This window comes from Martes martes (assembly GCF_963455335.1).
Source record: "Martes martes genome assembly, chromosome: 4".
NCBI classification, from domain to species: domain Eukaryota; kingdom Metazoa; phylum Chordata; class Mammalia; order Carnivora; family Mustelidae; genus Martes; species Martes martes.
In genome coordinates, this window is record NC_137891.1 from 162,994,740 (window position 1) to 163,015,319 (window position 20,580).

Here is a 20,580-nt window from a genome sequence, read left to right on the forward strand (position 1 = left end):
AAATCTCAAGGATGTAGTGTACATGGCCCAGGCTTTAAAATAGGAGGGGAAAATGCCACTTGAGCTGTCCCTGAGTTGTGGTGAGGACATAGGTGCTTCACTGCCAAGGACTCTCGTGTCTAGCCCATCTCAGCAAGCGGAGCTCTTGCCCACAAAAATGGCAGCCCAGACAGGTGATTGTAATGGCGCCTTAGAATGTCTGAGGACACGTGGACGGGTAAAGGCTGGCTTCTGATCTTAGAGGAGAGGGGCACAGGGCAGGTTTGACTTGGAACACAGCTCTTCTTGTCAGACTGCCCATCCAGGGAGCCGTGGAGCCTTAAGAGGGACGATGTTGGGTCAGAGGTCTGCTACGGAGGGTCCCTCCTGGCACCTGAGCCACTTGAGGCAGCGCAGACGAGCGGACATGCTCGTGCCCTCCTAGGTGTGTTCCTCGTGCAATCTGCATCTGCAGGAAGGAGGGAAGTCACTCCTCTTGCTGCGCTAGCCCACTCCAGGCTGCCCTGAACGAGAGATCTGTGTTGCTCACGTACTGTGCTGCCTATGGAACCAGGAGGAGCCCTGGGCCTCTGAACTCTGGGTTGAACTTGGGAGGAGTAGTAATATGCAGTCTCCAGGCCGCAGCCTCCTCATGAGTAATTAGACCTGCGTGTGAGGTTTGGGTGCCTCTCCAGTTCACAAAACACAGCTAACTAGAGGGCTGTAGGGTCGGGGTGTGATTCCTTGCCGAGTAAGATGAGCAAAGCAACTCAGGGCTGCCGAGGTGCAGGCAGCTCACGGATCTTGTGGCTTGTGTTTCTTCCCAGCAGACGTTTACTTGCTCAGAAGCCGTGGCTTTGACTCTGTTATTGCTGCCTCACCCGGGGCAGCCTGAGACTAGGGAAGAGGCTGTGGTGGGCATGGTGGGCAGGTGTAAAATGACCTAGTATAAACGCACAGCTCCTGCAGCAGTCACTAGAACCGCACTGGGGTGGGGATGGTGAAAGACCTCAAGGGAAAGACTGAGGCCACAGCAGCCCAAGGTCAGGTACAAGATGCATCACGGACCAGAGATGGGACAGGGAAGTGGCCCATTTGGCTAGGAGAAGTTGGTAGGAGGGAGCAGTGGTGGGAAGGCAGTTGTTTCACCTGCAAGGGATATGGCAAAAGACCTTACTTTCTGAGTTGGCAAATCCCAAGGCTGGCCATGTACAGAGACCGTCGGCTGCACTGCCTTCCACCGCCCAGCTAGGAGCCTGGCTGCCAGACCCGTGGTTCCATGCCACTGGGGCAACGTGTGACTTCTGACAAACATGCAGGTGGGGGTTGGGGGGAGGGTATGGTCTGTTCACTCGGGAAACTAGCTTTTTTTTATTACAACGGGCTTAGGATGGGGTAGCAGTGCTCGCCGAGACCCATGTGGAAATGATCACTTCTTCGGTGCAATAATGCCTTCCAGTTGGGCCTGAAAAACAAAAACAAACTCCATTAATATTTGAAGCTTGCAGCCTTTAGCTGAGAGGTGAGAAAGTCCCTGGGAAGAAGAATTCAATTCCACCCCGCCAAGTGTTTTTCCCTCCGTTCCCAATTCCGTATTTCCTAGATTAGCTAGTTTCGGGCTTGGCATCCAGTCTTGCTGCAGGAGGAGAAACCAGAGCTGTCCTGGTTTCCATACGATAATGGCTCCGTGTAGAATATAAAGCATTGAAAAGGAAATTGAATAAAAGTTGTTGAAATAGTGGTTTTTCACGGCTCAGATTTCGGGCCTGAAATGCTAAGGTAAACATCTGGCTCTCTGGGTTGGGATCCTGGGAGCTGTGTGCTGGGACGAGAGGTTTGGGAAACAGCCATCTTTCAGCCACTGAGACAACTTGACACCCAATTAGAGGAAATTGCTACCAGTAAGTAGGGAGCTGTCCATCTTGTATGTAAAGCCTAACACACTTGGGAGTTATTTACTCTGCTCCTCCGGCAGCCAGTAAAATAATTTACTATCATGGTGTGTGGACAGCTCTTTAAGCAGGTCTATCTTGGGGACTACAGGCACTGCTTTATTTGCAGTGCAGCTTGGAGCCAATAAAAATAACTCACTTCTAAAGAGTCCTACACCCTGGGGATGACAAGGTTGCTTATAAATGTTAGAAGCCAAGGTATTCTGCTGTGCTCCTGTTGCTGGTAACTGCAAGGAGGAACTGAGGAACTCGGGCTTATGGTGAAGGGAACACGGCAGATAAGGCACGCAGCTTCAGAAGCTGCTAAGTAAATAGATTCATGTCTGGCTGTGAAGTTTCTAGCTTTTCTTCGTTAAACTCAGCAACAGGAAGATCTGTCGTCCCGCACTAGCAGTTCATACAAGCCCGTCTTTATCTTAAGTGCCTGGCCTTGGTGGAGCCCCAAGAAGCCTGCCAGTCACAAGAATGTAAACTTTCCAAGGACTAGGGAGGAAAGGGAGACAGAATCCAGGGGCCCCTCTGGCCACGGCCATGGGAGACCACCACCAAACATGAACAGGTCCGCTGTCTAGAACAACGGTCCTCAAACTTCCACTGCAGACCTTGTTAGGTTGCTGGACCCCAGCCCCGATGTTTCCCACTCAGTAGATCTGGGATGGGCCCAGTGGTTTGTATTTCTAAAAGTTCCCAGGTGATGATGCTGGACTGGGGCCCAGCCTTAGAGAAACTTCAGATCCCACAGAGAACGTAGAGTTTCAGGGGCCTGGCCCCACTTCAGCTCAGCTGGGTAAAAGCAAACCACTGGCAAAGGGACTTGGAGGAAAAACACCTCCAGTCGCCTTCCCCTGACCATGCACCTGGGGAAAGTTCCTAATTTGAAATGGTTCTCCCTCTCAAAGGGCCTTCCCTGCCCACCCCAAAGGCTATGCCTCAGAGGGGCCGCAGGCGGGAAAAGCCCTCCCAAGAGAGCCTGCTGAAGAGATCCAGCCCATGCTGTCATGGGAGAGAAGTTCCACTTTCTGCCATATCTGCCCCTCCCGGGGGATGGGCGACTTCTTTCCAAGGGGAAAACACCCTCCACTGGAGAGTCGGGCTGAGGTGTTGTGGGAATCCAGAGCCCAATGGCTGGAAAAGATATATAATAAATCTTCACCATCCCCTCCCCACCCCGCCCCATCCCAACCGCTGCTTCCTTCACTCCTTGGCAGAGCGTGGGCCTGGGGGAGGTTGGGGGGGGGGCCCACCTTCAGCTGCTGGTTAGTCCGCTTGAGGAACTGAATCTCCTCATTGTGCTTCTTCTCCTCTACCAGTCTCCTCTCAATCTCCCGCTTCTCGATGGCCTCACACTTGGCCTTCTGCTCGTTCACTTGCCTCTCCAAATCTTTCTTTTCTGCTTCCAATTCTGCAATCTGAGGACAGAAATTTGGGTCATCCTGGGCTACCACCAAGGGTCAGGATCGTGTGACTGGGTGGAGGGGACCTGGGCACAGCTGTCCAAGCTGACATTGTCAGGGTCTGTGCTGCCACCCAGTGGGGGGTTGGTGACTGGCACGGCACGTCCATGAGGAGCGGGATCTGCCAGCAACGGGCCGACCAGCCGCTCTGAACCCAAGGGTCCCCGTTGGCGGGATGGCCAGAGCCCCCTCAGAGGCCAGAATTTCATCTGGAATGGCAACCCTGTGACAGAAGAATTGACAGAAGAATTCACAGAGGGCTGAAACCTCATGGTCAACCCCACTCACTTTCCTCTCCATGTCTGACTTCCCCTGTTCAGCCTGCAGCGCCTTCCTCATGCCAAAGGCCACGCTGCTCTCATACAAGGTCTGGTAGGCGGCAATGGTCATGCGGATCTCATCCCGGACTCGAAGCAACAGCAGCCCCCTCTCTGCACAGTTGATAGTCACCTCTCGGATCAGCTCGTCTTCCAAAGTGCACACACAATGAGTTCAGGAAGGCAGGTGGGAGGGAAACCGTGCCACGTCTATGGCTCACCACCCTTCCTACTAGGGACAGCATAGCGTGTGTCCTCCCCACTTGGGGACAGAGGCCCCAGAAGCCTTGCCAGATAGCCACTGCTCTGAATTTAGCACTTGGGAGGACAGGCAGTCGGCGAGCCCAGGGCAGAGGGAGACAGGAGCCCTCAGGTTTGCTTGTAGCTGGAAGGCCCCTCTTAGCCACCCTCAGAAAGAAAGCCCAGGGTACCAGTCTGAGAAATTTGACTTTTCAGTTTGAGGATGATGAGTACTTTAAAGCAGCTGGGATCTCCTGCATGCCCCTTCTGCTGGACCGGCTCGGGGCTGCAAACGGTAAGAATCCGAGCTTGCCCACCCATCTCTTCCACAGATGCTGACCCAGCCAGCAAACCCCAGTCACCCTCAGACTGAGGGGATCCTGCTGGCTGCAGGGTGTGGCGGCAGTCTGAACGTCAGAGTCCACTCAGGCCAGGGAGTATGGGCTGGGGGACAGCCATTTGACACTATCACTTAACTCTTTGGTGACTGTTGGTTAGTAGCAAATCATCCTGAAATATTTTTCTGGGCCAAGGGCTGAATGTTGATGGGTGGATATAACTACGGAACATTAATCTTTCTGATTAAAAAATGAACATGCTTAATATAAAAAAATCTTTTTTAAAAAAGATTTAAAATGGAAGTTCTGATCTTTAACCATTTGCTAAGAGGTTAGGAACCAGGTGTTCAGGTTGGCTGGAAGATGGGGGGATGGGGATGCCTTTAGCAATTCCTGGGGTTGGGGGGCAGGGAGGGGGAGACAAGACAATTCCAGGATGAGGTGGGCTTTGGCTCGGGGGTACTCAGAACTCGGGTCTGTGTTTACGGGGAAGGGCAGGAGGTAGGAGAAGACCACGTAGCCCCGCAACTGCAGCCCGAGCCAGGCCGCTCACCGAAGCACTGCGAGTAGAGCTCCCTGCGCACAGGGCAGATGCCGGTCTCCCTGGCCTGCCGCTGCTGCAGCTTCAGGTCCAGCTGCTCCTGGAGATGCACCACATCCATCCTGGTGCTGGGGGTGCTGGACACCTGCTGGATCCACAGCTGCGTGTCCTCCACCCACTCCCTGTGGCACAGACACAGCCGGGCTGAGCAAACCCACAGCTAGAGGGGCCCCTGGACCTGAGCAGAGCTGGCCTTTTGGGTCCTCTGCCTGAGCAGGAATAAAGGGCAGCTCTGTCACCAACCCGCCAGAAGCTTCCATCCCTCTCTCTTCTCTGGGGAGCGTGGGGCTCCATAGCCACACCCACTAAGCCGCCTCCACGGGGCCTCTACCTGGGAGCTGGGCAATCTCTACCCTCCTGTGGTTTTCTGTGAAATCATCACCCATGTTCCAGATCTTACCCTCCTAATGAGCTGAGGTGAGGGCAGCTTCATGGGCCTTGTTGCTTGATTGGAATAGAAAGGCCAGTGAGAATTCCCCACTGACTTGTGGGGTGGGACACACAGGGCACCATAAAACTTGTGCCAGCCAGAAAGAGGCAAATGTGTGCAGTGGGGAGCTTCCTGAAGGCGTGCGCCTATGTGGTCCCCTCCTCGCTCCCCTCACCGACCTGCCCCCCAGTAAACCTTATGTCAGAGGCATGGCCAGGTTCCAGAATCACAAGAAGGGAGCCTGAGGGAAGAATCACAGTGGGGAGAGGATTTCCATTTATTGACAGGAGGGAACCACCTGAAAAATCTCCCCTCCCTTCTTTGACTTCCATCTCAGATGAGTCTCTTTTCATTACAGCCTTAGAAACTGTGCTGTTAACTTATTACATAAAAATAGTCAACAAAGCATGTCAGATAAAGAGGGAGCAGGGTAGGGGGATGGTGAAGAAGAGAAAATGGTTTTTTTTTAATAAGGATTCTCAAGGAAGGCTGCCTTGAGGCAATCACGTTTGAGCGAGACCCGAGTAGAGAGATGGAAGGGAACGAGGTGGACATCGGGGGAAGAGTATCCTCGGCAGTAAGAACAGCAACTGTCAGAGCAGTGTCCAGAGACAGTGAGCAGAGGCCTCTGTGGCATCACCCCCCTGAACAGAAGGAGAATAATGGGAGATGAGATCACGGATATACGAGGGGCCAGATCATGCTAACAAGGTCATTGTAAGGACTTTGGATTTTGGTCAGAGGGACATGGGAAGCCATTAAAGAGTTCCTGGCAGAAGGCTGGCATGATCTGGCTTAGGATTTGGGGGCTGTTTGGAGAATAGATTGCAGGGGCAAAGAACAGAAGCAGATAGGAGGCCAATGTAGGTAACAAACAGTGATGAGGAACAAAACAGTGGAAGCAGAGAGGGTGGAAAGTGGTTGGATTGGGGATATAAATTTGAAGGTAGAGCCAAAATAATTTGATGAAGGATAGGACGTGTGATGTGAGAGATCAAAAGGAATGAAGAGTGGCCTGAGCCACTAGGAGAAAGAAGACTGGGGGTGAGTAGTTTGGGAGAGGGGGACACCGTGATTTAGTTTGCACATGCTGAGTTTGAGACGCCCAGGAGACACCTTCATGAAGCTAATGAGGAAGCAGTGAAATATTTGGGTCTGGAGTTTAGAGGAAAGAACAGGGCTGGAAAAACACATTTGGGAGTCATCAGCATATAGATGGTATTTAAAGCCATGAGCCTGGGTTTGAGCACTTAGGAAAAGAGGACGATAGAGAAGAGGTCTCCCTGCCCCCCACCCTTCCAGGATCCAGCCGTCCGCAAGCTCTAGGAGTGCTGGATTGCTGGGAGGAAATCCTGGCCAGGGGCAGAGACAGGGTGCCTCTTCCTACATTCCCAAGTTCTGGGATAGCAAAGCCTGGGCTTTCTCCCAGCCATTGCTCCTAAATTTTTACCTTGGGGGTAGGATGGCATTTAAGATTTCTTCTGCCTGCTTTGTAGGATCTGGGACAGAAGAAGTTGAGGGGAGCTTGGTCTTTGGTGGCTGTGGGACTGGACCGGAGGGTCCAGGCTGCTGGGGGCTGACTTTCAGTGGCCGTGCCTGAGAAAAATGGACAAGTTAGGGCAGACACTGAACTCCACATATCCAAGCGCTCTGAGTTGCCCCAGGTCTTCTAAACACCCTTCCCCTCTTCCCAGATCACTTTCTCCATCTGTCTTCTCAAAAGTTATGTCTCAGCTTAAGGAAGCCATGAAGAGTCTCCGGTGCCACCCCAGTCCAAGGCCTGTATCTCCTGGAACAAGTGTTTCCCGCACGGGTGCTCAACCCTCTAGTGATGGAGCAAACAGTCACTTACCAGATCTATTCTTGGACCAGACAACTACGAAAAAGAATGAGCCCCATCCACCTCTATGACTTCCTTCCTCATCCTAAATCTGCCCTCTGGGGTCACCCATCTGGGTTCCTTGTACCGCTCTCCCATCTTCCTTCCCCCGTCCTAATTCCCTTTGCTCCCAGTTGCTGCAGCCCACATCTCTCTGGACCCCGGACCCTCACCGCAGGGATCTTTCCCCATCGGAGCTCCCGGGCTCCCCCGCCCCATGAGACCCGTCCTTACTTTGGGGCTCCGCTTTTCCGTATTCCGGCTCACCAACACCGGGGTGTCATACTTGAGCAGAGAGTCCGCGGGGGGGATCATGGCGGCGACGAGGGTAGTAGCCCGGCTGCGGCCCCTCGAGTATGCGCCTTGTTTGCTGTCACCATGGAAACCTCCTCCCCCTTCCTCGTGGCCTGGGCGGGGCTTCGGAGTGGGGCGGGGCCAGCAGTCGTGAGTTTCCGCTCAGCCTTGGTGAAAAATTCTCCTCGTGCTTTACGTTATCAGGGTTCCCGCTCACCGGGTCGCCTTGATACTTTTGGAAACGGGCAAAACAGGAGCTGGAGTCCTTGTGCTGCATCTTGTTCGCAATTTGAATGAGATGGCAAGTCACCTTCGCTGATCCCCAGTTTTATCGCCTGTAAAATGGGAGTCACGTGACTCCTCTGTGAAGGCCTGGAGAAGATTCCCAGAGGAGGGCATCTGGAGCTCCAGGGTTTTTTCTGTTTTTTTTGTTTTGTTTTGTTTTTAATTTTATTTATTTATTTGACAGACAGAGATCACAAGTAGGCAGAGAGGCAGGCAGAGAGAGAGGAGGAAGCAGGCTCCCTGCTGAGCAGAAAGCCCGATATGGGGCTTGATCCCATGACCCCAGCTGAAGGCAGAGGCTTTAACCCACTGAGCCACCCAAGCGCCCCTCCAGGTTTTTTGTTTTAATTTTATTTATTTATCTGACAGAGAAAGATCACAAGTAGGCAGAGAGGCAGCCAGAGAGAGAGAGAGAGAGAGAGAGAAGCAGGCTCCCCGCTGAGCAAAGAGCCTGATGCGGGGCTCGATCCCTCAACCCTGAGATCATGACCTGAGCAGAAGGCAGTGGCTTTAACCCACTGAGCCACCCAGGCGCCCCCTGGAGGTCCAGGTTAAAAAGTATTTGTTTTTGGGGCACCAGGCTGGCTCAGTCGGTGGAGCGTGAGACTTAATCTGGAGGTGGTGAGTTCGAGCTTTGCCGCTGGCTGTAGAGATGACTTGAAAATAAAACATGTTTAAAAAGTGTTTGTTTTGGGGCGCCTGGGTGGCTCAGTGGGTTAAAGCCTCTGCCTTCGGCTCAGGTCATGATTCCAGGGTCCTGGGATCGAGCCCCGCATCGGGCTCTCTGCTCAGTGGGGAGCCTGCTTCCTCCTCTCTCTCTGCCTGCCTCTCTGCCTACTTGTGATCTCTGTCTCTGTCAAATAAATAAATAAAATCTTTAAAAAAAAAAAATAAAAAGTGTTTGTTTTTAACTAGATGTTGAAATGACAGCATAACATAAAGTTCGAGAATAGAGGGGGAATACTAATGACTGGCCCACGGGCAGTACTGTGATTCCACTTACTCCTCTCTTAACTTCGTATTTCCAAATCACAGTTTGCGCACCATTATTGATCCCGCTTCTTTCGTTGAGCAAAGCAGGGGTTCTTTCCTCCGTCACAGAGCTTGTAAACCGCGTTACGAACGGAGACAGACCATTGTCAGTTGGCTAAACAGTTTCCTACTGCTGGGCATTCAGATTGTCTCCGTGTAGTAATTACTAATAACACGGCAACAAACAGCCTCGAGGGGAGCTGTTTCCCGAAGTTTCTTTCTGACACTTAAAATTCCCGCCACCCGAGCAGGTCCTTACAGTCCCGCCAGCTGCGGAGCGGTTGTCACGTGCTTAGATCTCCGCCGCGAGGGTTTCTGGGAGAACGCGCACCCGGAAGCGGAAGTCCAGGGGTCAGGGCCGTCATTTCCTTCAGCGAGAGGAGCGCAACGGACCTGTTTTTCCTTCGCTCGGCTCGTATCTCAGCATGAAGGAGGTAAAGAGCGAGCGGGAGCGGGGGAGCCGGCGGAGGCACCGCGACGGGGACGTGGTGGCGGCGGCGGTGGTGGTGAAGGTGAAGCAGGAGCGCCTCAGCCCGGAAGCCGCGCCTCCCGCCCACCGCCGCCCAGATTCCTCCGGCGGTAGCGCGTCCCCGCCAGCCGGCGACCCGGGCCGCCCTGGTCACCGCGGGAACCGAGCCCGAGGAGGTAGCCGGTAAGTGGGAAGGCGCCTGGGATGGACTTGGGTCTGGCTCCTTGAGAAGAGACAGGGCTAGCGTCAGAAACACACCTTGAATGCCGCGCGCTGCAGCTTGGATTTAATCTTAAAGCGGTGGAAGTGAGCCTGTCGGGTTTGTGCTGAAGAATGTTTACTCTGGTACCTGTTATTTGGGTTAAGCGCCTGATGCCTAATGGGTAGGATCCCACCCCTTCATCTCTGTGCCCAGCTCTTGGCCGAGTACGGGCCCAGCAGATAGCACTGATCGAATTGAAATAAAAGATTTTCCCCATCTGCCTGCAAATGGAGTGCCGGCTTTGGCTTTCCAGTTATCTGCCCCCAAAGTTTTCCACGTTGAGAGCTTAGGCGAGCTACCTGGTAGAGATTTGGAAGGAAAATTGTCTCTTGCTGGACTCGTTGATTCATTCCTTCAACATAGGTCTTACTGCGTGCCAAAGAGTGTCCTAGGTACAGGGACCTCAAGGGTGAGCAGTCCTCTTTGCTGTGGGGAAATTGATGTGCTCTCACCTTGAGACAAAATAGTAAGCAGATAAAGAAAATAGTTTCAGTTAGTAACAAGTATTAGGTTAAAGAAGAGGTTAAAATAGGCATGTGATGGAGTTCGAAGGGAAGTGAGAGAAGGGCTCCCTGAAAAGGTGCCATTTGAGTTGAGACTCGAATGATAAGACTAATCCAGCCTCATAAGGATTGGGCTGAGGAAACAATGCGCTCAAAGATCCTGAAGCAGAATTAATGTGATTGTTCTAGACATGGGGGGGGGGGGATTGTCCGGTGATGAAGGAGAGTAGTAGGAGTGAGGTGGGAGAGGGAGGAGATAGAGCTGCAGGACTCACTGATGGATTAATGTGGTTGTGGGGGGAGGGAGTGGGGAGCTATTGGTGGTGAGGGAAAAAAAGAGTTAAGGGCATTTTCTAGGTTTTTGTCTTGAGCAGGGTGGAAGGTGGTTACTGAGATGGCAGAGATTGAGGGAGGAAAGGGTTTTGAGGGGTTGGAGAAAGCAAGAGTTATGCTCTGTGAGAAGGTTTAGTAGGTAGCCATGTATGTGGGTCTGGAACTCAAGGAAGACATCAGGGCTGGAGAGTGAAGTGCTCGCCTCCTTTAATGTGAAAAGCAGAGCCCTTCACAAATGTGCTGTTTGTGTTAGTAGGTAAGCCTGTTACTTGAGGTGAATTTATTTGGGGGAAGGGAAATTGAGATAAAACCCTGTGTGTACCATGCTCTGAAAAGGTCCCCAGCCAAAAAGAAAAACAAGTCCTCAGGGAGAAGAAGCAAGTCTCCTCGGAGTAAGAGAAGCCGAAGCCCTCACCACTCAACAGTCAAAGTGAAGCAGGTAAGTGGATTGAGATGTTTTGATACCAGGTCCAAATCTAAAACCTCTTCCCATCCTGACAAACGCGTAATCAATCATGTGTGTCTACGTGTACTGCAATGGATTTTTCTAGAAACTGGGTTTTTGTTTTCCTTGCTTGTTTTGTTAAACTTTTTTTGAGGTAATTGTTGATTTACATTCAGTGGTTAAAAAAAAATACAGAGGTATACTCTTTACTGTTTTTCTCACTGGTGACGTCTTACAGGATTCCAGTACGATATCACAGGTGACACTGTTTTAGTCAAGATACAAAACATTTCCATCATCACGAGGATCCATCATGTTGTCCTTGTGTAGTCTCACCCACTTCTCTCTCACCCTTACCTCTCAAGTCCTGGCAACTTCTAATCTGTTCTCTGTATCTATAATGTTGTCACTTCAAGAATGTTATGTCAGGGGCTCCTGGGTGGCTCAGTGCGTTGAGCCTCAGCCTTCGGCTCAGTTCATGATATCAGGGTCCTGGGATCGAGCCCCGCATCAGGCTCTCTGCTTGGCAGGGGCCTGCTTTCCCCTCTCTCTTTGCCTCCTGCTCTGTCTACTTGTGATCTCTCTCTCTCTCTCTCTCTCTCTCTCTGTCATATAAATAAATAAAATGTTTAAAAAAAAAAAAGAACGTTATGTCAGTAGAATCATACATGTATCCTTTAGGGATTGGCTCTTTTCACTCAGCATAATTCTTTGGAGATTCATTCAGGTTGTTGTATCTCTCAGTAGCTCATTTCTTTTTATTGCTGAGTGATACTCGGTGACATGGATTTAACCATTTGCCCACTAAAAAACATCTGGGTTGTTTCCAGTTTTGGGCTATTATATGTAGGGTTGCTTTGTAACAGTTTGTGTACAGGTTTTTGTGTGAACATACCTTCATTCTCTGGGGTAAATGCCCAGGAGTGCAGGTTGTATGCTAGTGGCTGTGGTAGTTTGCTAGGGCTTCCCTAACAAAATACCACAGACTGGGTACCTTAAACAACAAATTAATTTTCTCACAACTCTGGAGGCTAAAGTCCCAGATGAAGATGTCAGCAGGTTTTGTTTCTCTTGAGGCTTCTTTCCTTGGCTTGCAAATGCTACCTTCCTGTCTGTGACCTCATATGGCCATTCCTCTGTGGGCTCATACCCTTGGTGTCTCATCCTCTTCATACAAGGACACCAGTCATACTGGATTAGGGCTTTGCTGTCATCTTAACTTAATCACGTCTTTCAAGACCTTATCTCAATAAGAAGCAAAAACAAAAGCAAAAAAAAAAAAAAAAGGTACCACAAAAATGGTTACATTCTGAGGATGGTAGTTGGGACCGCGACACATGAATTTTGGGGGGACACTATTCAGTCCTTAGCAGTGACTGTACCATCCTACAGTTCCCACCTGTATTGTGCGTGAAGCCATTTCTCGGCATCCTCACCAACATTTGGTGTTGACATTATTTTTTGTTTCAGCCATTCTAGTAGATGTGTAATGATACCTCATTGTAATTTTATTTACTTTTTATTTATTTTTCATTTTATGTAGGCTCCATGTCCATCGTGGGGCGTGAACTCTAGAGTCCCATGTTCTACCACCTGAGCCAGCCAGGTGCTCCTTTCATTGTGGGATCATGACCTGAACCAAAGGCAGACACTTAACTGACTGAGCCACACAGGTGCCCGAAGAATTGGCTTTTTATCATATCGAATCTTCCGGTCCATGAGCACTGTTTAAGTCATTTATTTAGATCTTTGATTTTTTTCTTCAGCATTTATAGTTTTTAGCACTTACGTTCTATGTATATTTTATTAGATTTACATGAAGTTTTTTCTTTGGGGGAGTGATTATAAGTGATATTTTTAAGTTTTGGTCCACATGTTCATTGCTAATCTATAGAAATATAATTGATTTTTAATTTTTCTGTGTTTTTCTTATATCCTGTGACCTCATTGAACTCAGCTGATTTAGTCCAGGAAGGTTTTTTGTAGATTTCTTGGGATTTTTTTTACATAGACAATCATATCTTCACATAAGGACAGTTTCATTTCTTCCATTATAATCTCTATGCATCGTATTTCCTTGTCTTGTCTTATTGTACTAAGTAGGTCTTCCAGCACTGTGTCGAATGAGAGTAGTGAGAAGGGACACCCTTGCTTTTCCCTCAAACTTGAGAGACAAGCATTCCGTGTTTTTAAAGAGACTATGCTACAGTGTGCAAACAGACATTAAAAAAATGGATTTTCCTGTTAACTTTGAGAGACTGTGGACCAACTTCCTAGTATCTTAAAGATAGAAAGCCAGACAGCCTTGGTGGTATGCAGTGTGAATTGATCAGGCCCTGCTTTAGCTCTCAGAATGCAGCTCCCAGAGCCACACCACCAGGACGAGGCCTTTCGTTTTTTGGTTTTCGTTTTTTTCCACTGTACAACTGGCAGCTCCCTACCTGCGGTTTCTAAATGAACCCTTTACAGTAAGTTCTGGGACTTTTAGAATGAAGCTTTCCTTTTCTTTTCTTTTTTTTTTTTTTAAGATTTTATTTATTTATTTATTTGTCAGATTGAGAGAGAGAGAGAAATAGCGAGCATAAGCAGGGGGAGCAGCAGGCAGAGGGAGAAACAGGCTCTGCTGAACAAAGAGCCTGACACCAGAAGCCTAACCGACTGAGCCACCCAGGCATGCCTAAAATGGAACTTTTCGGTGTTTATTATTGTTTTGATGTGTCTTCATTTGTTTATCTATGTTAACTTCTCTTCTGACATTAAATTATCTCTTTAAAAGCTAATTTCTGTGTGTTAATCAGTTGGAAACTTGGAAATGGTTCTCAAGTAAAAGGGCTTGACAGGCAGTTGACACTCAGTGACTTTCACATGGGTTAATCCTAAGGAGGAATGCACACAGCCTCTGACTTAAGCATGATTTGTGCTTGCAGGCATTCTCTTCTCCACACCTGAACCACCATTTAAAAAATAAATTTGATTGTGTGCTCATTGTAATAACACAGAGGTATATAAAAGCATATAAAGTAAAAAGTGAGAGTATGGGATATGTAGTGTATGGTTACTTCTCCCGTTATCCCCAAAGTTGCAGGCTCCCTCCTCCCTCCCAAAAAAGAAAAAAAATCACCTAAGTCCCCAGAGGCAACCATGTTAATAGTTTGATATTTATATTTCACGGCTCTCTTATACTTACCTTCTCCTTTTTTCCTTTATGTTTTAGTATGTATCTCTGTGTGTTTTCCATGCAAAATTTTCAATTAAAAAAAAAAGGAACCATGGGGCACCTGGGTGGCTCAGTCAGTTAAGCGTCTGCCTTTGGCTTGGGTCAGGATCCCAGGGTCTTGGGATCCAGCCCCATGTTAGGGGTTCTGCTCAGCAGGGAGCTTGCTTTTCCTTCTGCCCTTCCCTGCTGCTTCTGCTTTCTCTCTCTCCCTCTCAAATAAATAAAATCTTCTAAAAAATTTTTAAAAAGGAACCATATTGGGGAGCCTGGGTGCCTCAGTGGGTTAAGCCTCCGCCTTCAGTTCAGGTCATGATCTCAGGGTCCAGGGATCGAGCCCTACATCCAGCTCTCTGCTCAGCGGGGAGCCTGCTTCCCCCTCCCCCTCTGCCTTCCTCTCTGCCTACTTGTGATATCTCTCTCGCTCTCTCAAATAAATAATAAATAAATAAATCTTTTTTTTTTTAAAGGAACCGTATTATATATATTATCCTACTTAACCAATAATTGAAATCTTAGTTATTTTGTGTCATCTGGCTATATAATTTGTCTTATCCTTTTCCATAGTTCTTACTAATTTTGCCTGGTCTACCCATCTTTATTTATTTACCCTGTGTGACAGGGGTTGGGGGGTGGGCAGCGGGAGAGAGAATCTCCGGCAGAGTTCCCACTGAGCGTGGAGCCTGACATGGGGTTCTTATGACCCTACGATCATGACCTGAGCCAAAATCAGGAGTCGGGCGCTTTAACCGACTGAGCCACCCAGGCGCCACAGTCTGCACCTCTTTAAAGTGAGGACTGAGGATTAATTGGTCATTGGAATAGTGGATATACAGAACCTTATGGGGATTAGGATATGGGGGAGGTGGGGGTGATGACCTGAAGTCTGTGGCTTCTTTGAGTGACTCATTTAATCAGGGATAAAGGGCGTAATGACATTAGTTCTGGTAGGTGGTGGTGGCAAGCTTGTGAGTTCCTTAAGTTAGGAAGGATGTGCGTCTGAGGCTCCCTCTTGATGCTTGTCTTTGGAAGCTAGAAAGTCTAGGAAAACTGAGTCCTGCTCTGAGTAAGCAGGCCTGCGCTTGACCCCTGTGTGTATAGCAGGGAGAAGGCCCTGGGAGTAGGGGAGGCGGTGAGATCTCAGTGCTCAGATCCTCTTTATCCTTTCCAGGTAGGGTGGACTTGCTCATAGCGTGCAGGACTCCCTCTTGATCTCTGATGTTTTAGTTATTAGTAAGGATAAGTTTACTATATTTGTGTGTTCATTAGATACTTATTCCTTAGAAAAATTGTTAATATCCTTTGCCCATTTTTTTCTCTTGAATTGTCTTACTGATTTATTTTCTTATTGATACATTAATAGATGTTATGTGTTGCAGTTTTTGCAAACCTGATTTTCAATACTGTTTTTCAAGAAACCATGATTTATTTATTAATTTTTTTCAGATCTTAAAAAAAATCAAATTTTTACAAGTTTCTTCTTATATGTCTTACATACTTCTGAAGTATTGGTATTGAACAATTTTTGTTACTGTTGAAATGAGATATTTTAAAATTAATTACATTTTCATTTTTGTCGTAAGAGAAAACTAGCTGTTTTTCTTTGTGTGTTTATTTTGTACATGACTACTTAATTCCACTAGTTCTGTTTTATGTGTATGCTTCCCTATGAGTGTGCCTATAGCTCCTCTAGTTTCTAGGGCTCTGAACCTGGACTTGCAGCGTTAGAGCTGTAGTCAGGTGACTATGGAAATAGTGTGTGGAGCCTTGCAAGGGAATACAGCCACCACTGCTAACCTGATTTCTGTGGGACATTTTGCTCTGAATGCCAAAGTCCAAATCATAAATGGCTTTTTGAATGCATCTGTTGACAGAGTGTGGACTGCCTCTCATTTACTGGATCTGTTTGAATTTCAGGAACGTGAGGATCATACCCGGAGAGGACGGGAGGAACGGCAGCACCGGGAATCATCAGGCCAGGAACACAGGCGAGCTAGAAACAGTGACCGCGACAGACACCGGGGCCATTCTCACCAGAGGAGAGGCTCTAATGAGAGGCCCGGGAGTGGGCAGGCTCAGGGACGGGACCGAGATGTTCAGAATCTACAGGCTCAGGATGCAGAGCGGGAGTTTTACAATGCCCGAAGACGGGAGAATCGCCAGAAGAACGAAGTTAGTGCTGGTGGTAATGAGTCTCAGGGGTCGGTTCCCCGACCTGGGAGCAACAATAAAGACAAAGAGGCACCCGCTAAAGAAAAGCCAAGCTTTGAACTCTCTGGGGCACTTCTCGAGGACACCAACACCTTCCGGGGTGTCGTCATTAAGTACAGTGAGCCCCCAGAAGCACGTATCCCCAAGAAACGATGGCGCCTCTACCCCTTTAAAAATGATGAGGTGCTTCCTGTCATGTACATCCATCGGCAGAGTGCCTACCTCTTAGGCCGGCACCGCCGCATAGCGGACATCCCAATCGATCATCCCTCCTGCTCAAAGCAGCACGCTGTCTTTCAGTATCGGTGAGTACACGTTTGCAGGAAGAACCAGAAGTGTGGGCAGAAGCGAGAGTCTCGGGATTACTAACATTTGTGTACACGTGTGTACAGAAGAATCCCATGCTTCACAGATCTAATCTTTGGATTAAGTTTATGAATCTAACCACCCTTTGAATTATCACTTACATGTGTCTAAAAGCATCACATTTGGTGTCAGAGATCCAGATTTTGAATCCTGCCACTGCCACGTCCCAGGGGTTTGGCCTGGGGCAAGCCACTGTCTGTACCTCAGTTTCTCCCTACCTCAGAGGGCTATTTGGGGAGTTAAATGGAAGTGTACCTGAGTGGCTGGTGTGTATGTCAGCTAAGCTGTATTTGACCGTTTGTGTAGGACATCTGTTACTGTTTGATCATCACAACACTCCTATGAGGAGGATAGGTCAGCTGTTAATATCTCCATTCAGCGGGTGAGAAGATTGAAGCTTAGCAGAGCCTAGTAAATGATCTGGTTCAGAGTTTAGCTCCCTTGACTCTGAAGGTAAAATCCACTGCTTTATTCCCATTGGGACAGGAGCTAAAATATGTTCAAATAAAGGTGAAAGAAGCATCATCTTGAATATAAACAACACAAAAATGTATTTTCTTAATCATGGCAAGAAGTCTTGGATTCTGACTTTAAGCTTTTGATCTACCATGAATTTCTCTCCTCTACTCCCTCAGCAACCAGTTCCCGCCTTTTCTTCTAAGTATATTTAACGCTCCCAATTAACAGATCCAAGCCATACCTTCCCCTTGCTTTCCTAGAGTTTGGACTTGAATTGTGTTCAAGCCAGGTAATTTACATCACATAGGCTGTGTTAGCAAAATGCCAGATGGTCCGAGGTGGGATTTTGCTTATAAGTTTCTCTTTTATCTCTGCTAGGCTTGTGGAATATACCCGTGCTGATGGGACAGTTGGCCGAAGGGTGAGGCCCTACATCATTGACCTTGGCTCAGGCAATGGAACGTTCTTGAACAACAAGCGCATTGAGCCACAGAGATACTATGAACTAAAGGAAAAGGATGTACTTAAATTTGGGTTCAGCAGCAGAGAGTATGTCCTGCTTCACGAGTCCTCTGACACCTCTGAAGTAGACAGGAAAGAAGATGAGGATGACGAGGAGGAGGAGGAAGTATCTGACAGCTAGCAAACTCGGAAGCAGCCCAAACTCTCGAGAGACCTTTTCTTTCTTTAAAGGTTTTGGGATTGAGTCAGAGAGCACCACGGTGCTCTCTGTTAATGCCTCTTATTGCCTTAAGTCTTTGCTCTGTTGCTGACCACCTTACGTTATAGCATAAGAAAACTGACTTTTGTTTGGTTGAACTTTTTTCTGTGGCACATCAGCCCCTTGCCTGTGGGCATTTGTTTTCAGAACAGTCTCACCAACACATCGTGTTGCAGTAGAAGCATCGTGGCTGTCCTTGGTGCTTTCAGAACTGCTTCCTAGGAAACTACAGACCCTTGGCTCAAGGGGAATTGTGGCTTGTTCTCGTTGTACAGTTACTTTATTTATATAGGTGTTAAGCTTCGTGGACTGGGTTTGTTTTTGTTTTTTTGTTTTTGGGGCAAATCCCAATACAGAGAATCTTACTAAGCTTTGGTTGTCACCAAAACAGCCTCCATTATATACCAAAGCTTTGACCTGGTTGAGCTCTTGAGTCACAGAAGTTGATTTTGCACTTCATTTTTGGAGGGTGGGAACTTACCACATGACCTCATTATTAACTGTTGGACTTAAACAGATGCTTTATGGGACGTGCTGAAGCTACAGCTGGGCAGGAAGATCCTGGCTCCTGCCAGTGGGTGCTGATCTAACGTCACAAGAGGCTGAAATGTGTCATGGATCGGTTTCCTGTGAGAGAATTCCAATTTCTCCGTAAAGCATGTACATAACCATTTTGATCATCATATCTGTTCACTTTTGCATTTTTATTCAAATGTTCTCTTTCCTTCTTTGCAAAACAGTGTCGTTCATGTAGCACGGTCCTTGCTTTATTCTAACAACGTATGTATATGTGTAAAGGAGGTTGTATAGTTGACACGTTTCATCTTTTTAGAAAATGTTCAGAGAGGTTGTATTTACTTTCCCAAGGCCGGAAAGCAAGGGAGTTGCCCTGTTTCCTAATTTTCCACAGAGGAATATGTGTAAGTAGCAGAGTTGTAACTACTTACATACACTGTGTGTGTGTGGTGTGTGTGTGTGCGGGTGTGTGTGTGTATACATAAAAGTGTGAGTGAAAGAGCTGCGTACTGATTTTCATATGAGAATGTTTTGTGATGTAAATGTGATACTACATTATAGGCGAAGGCCTCCCTGCATTTGAATAGCAGGTTTTCATTTATATGTATTTTTGGGATAAAAAAATAATAAAATTTGTAAATATAGCCCCATTTCAAAGGGTTATTCTTTCTTGGCAGAAGGATCTTGTGTTTATAGGTCTGTGTGCAGCCACAGTCGTCTTTGCATCAGGACTTTGGAGGTAAACTGTAGTTTACCTAGTAAGCGCCTAGTAGTTGTAGAGGGTATGCTGCGGTGAGACCAGGAAATAGTGAAGTTGGGGCCAGCAGCAGCTCTGGAAGCCAGACCCTCACACGTCAGTGAGTGAGTCCTGCTCCTGTGGCAGCAGCAGTGTTTTCTGAATTGGCAGCAAAAGGGTTTTCCTAGTCTGTTGGGGCAGGTTCTACATAGCAGGTCTTGTACCAGTGAATCCCTGTCCCTGCTGTGTTGCCTGCGGGGGGTGGGGGACTTGTGGGGAGGGGGTGATGCTGCTCAGTGCTGCAGTCCACTGTTTGCTCCTCTTGGAAACTTGTGATGCTGTGAGATGGTTTTTCTCCCACCTACCCATGTGGACTCAGGACTAAGTGCTGACTAGTGTTTATGCCAAAGAAAGGAAAAGGTCCCCTTAAAGAGTGAATACACAATGAGGTCAGTTAGACATAGGGAAGCTCTAATGTCAAGAGAGCAGTTAGCATCCCCCCCCCCCATGTGCTCTACAGTGGCCACTGTGACTGCTATTTTCCTCATTTTCCTATCTGCCGTAGAGCCCCTATTGCATCTGTGTCTGTCTGAAAGGTAGGTTTTGCTTTGATGTATCCCAGCCGATGGCTTTCTCTTGCTGGAATCAGGGCCTCCTGTTCAGTTTGTGCTCCTACTACTGCTTCCAGGTAGCCTCTGGCTTTGCTGCAAACACCAACCTGCTGGGCAGCACACTAGGTGTGACCACTTGCCTACATTCTTCAGTAAAAGGTCCCAATTGTGAAGTAAACTTGCTTTAGTGGAGGAATACCTTCTTGCATTAAAAGATTCATGCCAAACATCTGGGAAGGTGCCCCCCTCCACCCTCCTCCAATACGCTGACATCTTTTTTTTTTTTAACGAAAGAGGGTCAGGACACCTGGACAGCTCAGTCAGTTAAGCGTTGTCTGACTTTGGTTCAGGTCATGATTTCAGGGTCCTGGGATCAAGCCCTGGGTCAGGGTCCTCACTCAGCATAGAGTCCGCTTGGCCCTCTTCCTTCACCCCCCTCCCTGATTGTGCATGTGCTTGTGCTCTCTCATAAATAAATAAAATCTTTTTTTTTTTTTTTTTTTAAGATTTTACTTATTTCAGAGAGCACAAGCGGGAAGGGGCAGAGGGAGAGCTCTCCCCACGCCCCAGAGCAGGAAGCCAAATGTGGGGCTTGAACCCTGGACGCTGGGATCATGACCTGAGCCAAAGGCAGATGCCCAACTGACTGAGCCACCTAGGCACCCCATAGATAAATAAAATCTTTTAAAAAAAAAAAAAAAAGGCTCAAAGAAAAGACACTACCCATCTCCAAAGCCAGTGGACTTTTCATTTGAAGTTGACTACAGCTTTCTTCTTGAATTCTTTTCTTGGTAACTCATGTTCCTCCTAGCCATTTGCAACTTCTTTATTCTCTACCTGTTCTCCCCACTGGCTGCAAAACATTGCTGTCAAAACCAAGCTATCTATAAAGCAGACCTTTGTTTCTGAGTCCCTCTCCCAAAACCTCTGTGG

At 48.1% G+C, this 20,580-nt stretch overlaps 2 protein-coding genes across 2 annotated transcripts; one reads left to right on the forward strand and one right to left on the reverse strand.

Moving 5' to 3' along the window:
- Nucleotides 1-1,408: 1,408 nt before the first annotated feature.
- DNALI1 (dynein axonemal light intermediate chain 1) lies at nucleotides 1,409-7,570 on the reverse strand (the record flags this gene model as incomplete). The annotated part of the gene is made up of 6 exons (XM_080799951.1): nucleotides 7,425-7,570; nucleotides 6,762-6,907; nucleotides 4,834-5,003; nucleotides 3,674-3,852; nucleotides 3,176-3,340; nucleotides 1,409-1,444 (listed from the first exon to the last, which is right to left on the reverse strand). The coding sequence occupies exons 1-6, from the start codon at nucleotides 7,503-7,505 to the stop codon at nucleotides 1,409-1,411; spliced, it is 777 nt and encodes a 258-aa protein (XP_080656077.1). The 5' UTR covers nucleotides 7,506-7,570.
- A 1,593-nt stretch (nucleotides 7,571-9,163) lies between these two features.
- On the forward strand, nucleotides 9,164-20,319 carry SNIP1 (Smad nuclear interacting protein 1). Its single transcript, XM_080800385.1, has 4 exons — nucleotides 9,164-9,453; nucleotides 10,705-10,807; nucleotides 15,945-16,543; nucleotides 17,442-20,319. The coding sequence occupies exons 1-4, from the start codon at nucleotides 9,227-9,229 to the stop codon at nucleotides 17,704-17,706; spliced, it is 1,194 nt and encodes a 397-aa protein (XP_080656511.1). The 5' UTR covers nucleotides 9,164-9,226; the 3' UTR covers nucleotides 17,707-20,319.
- The last annotated feature ends 261 nt before the right edge of the window (nucleotides 20,320-20,580 follow it).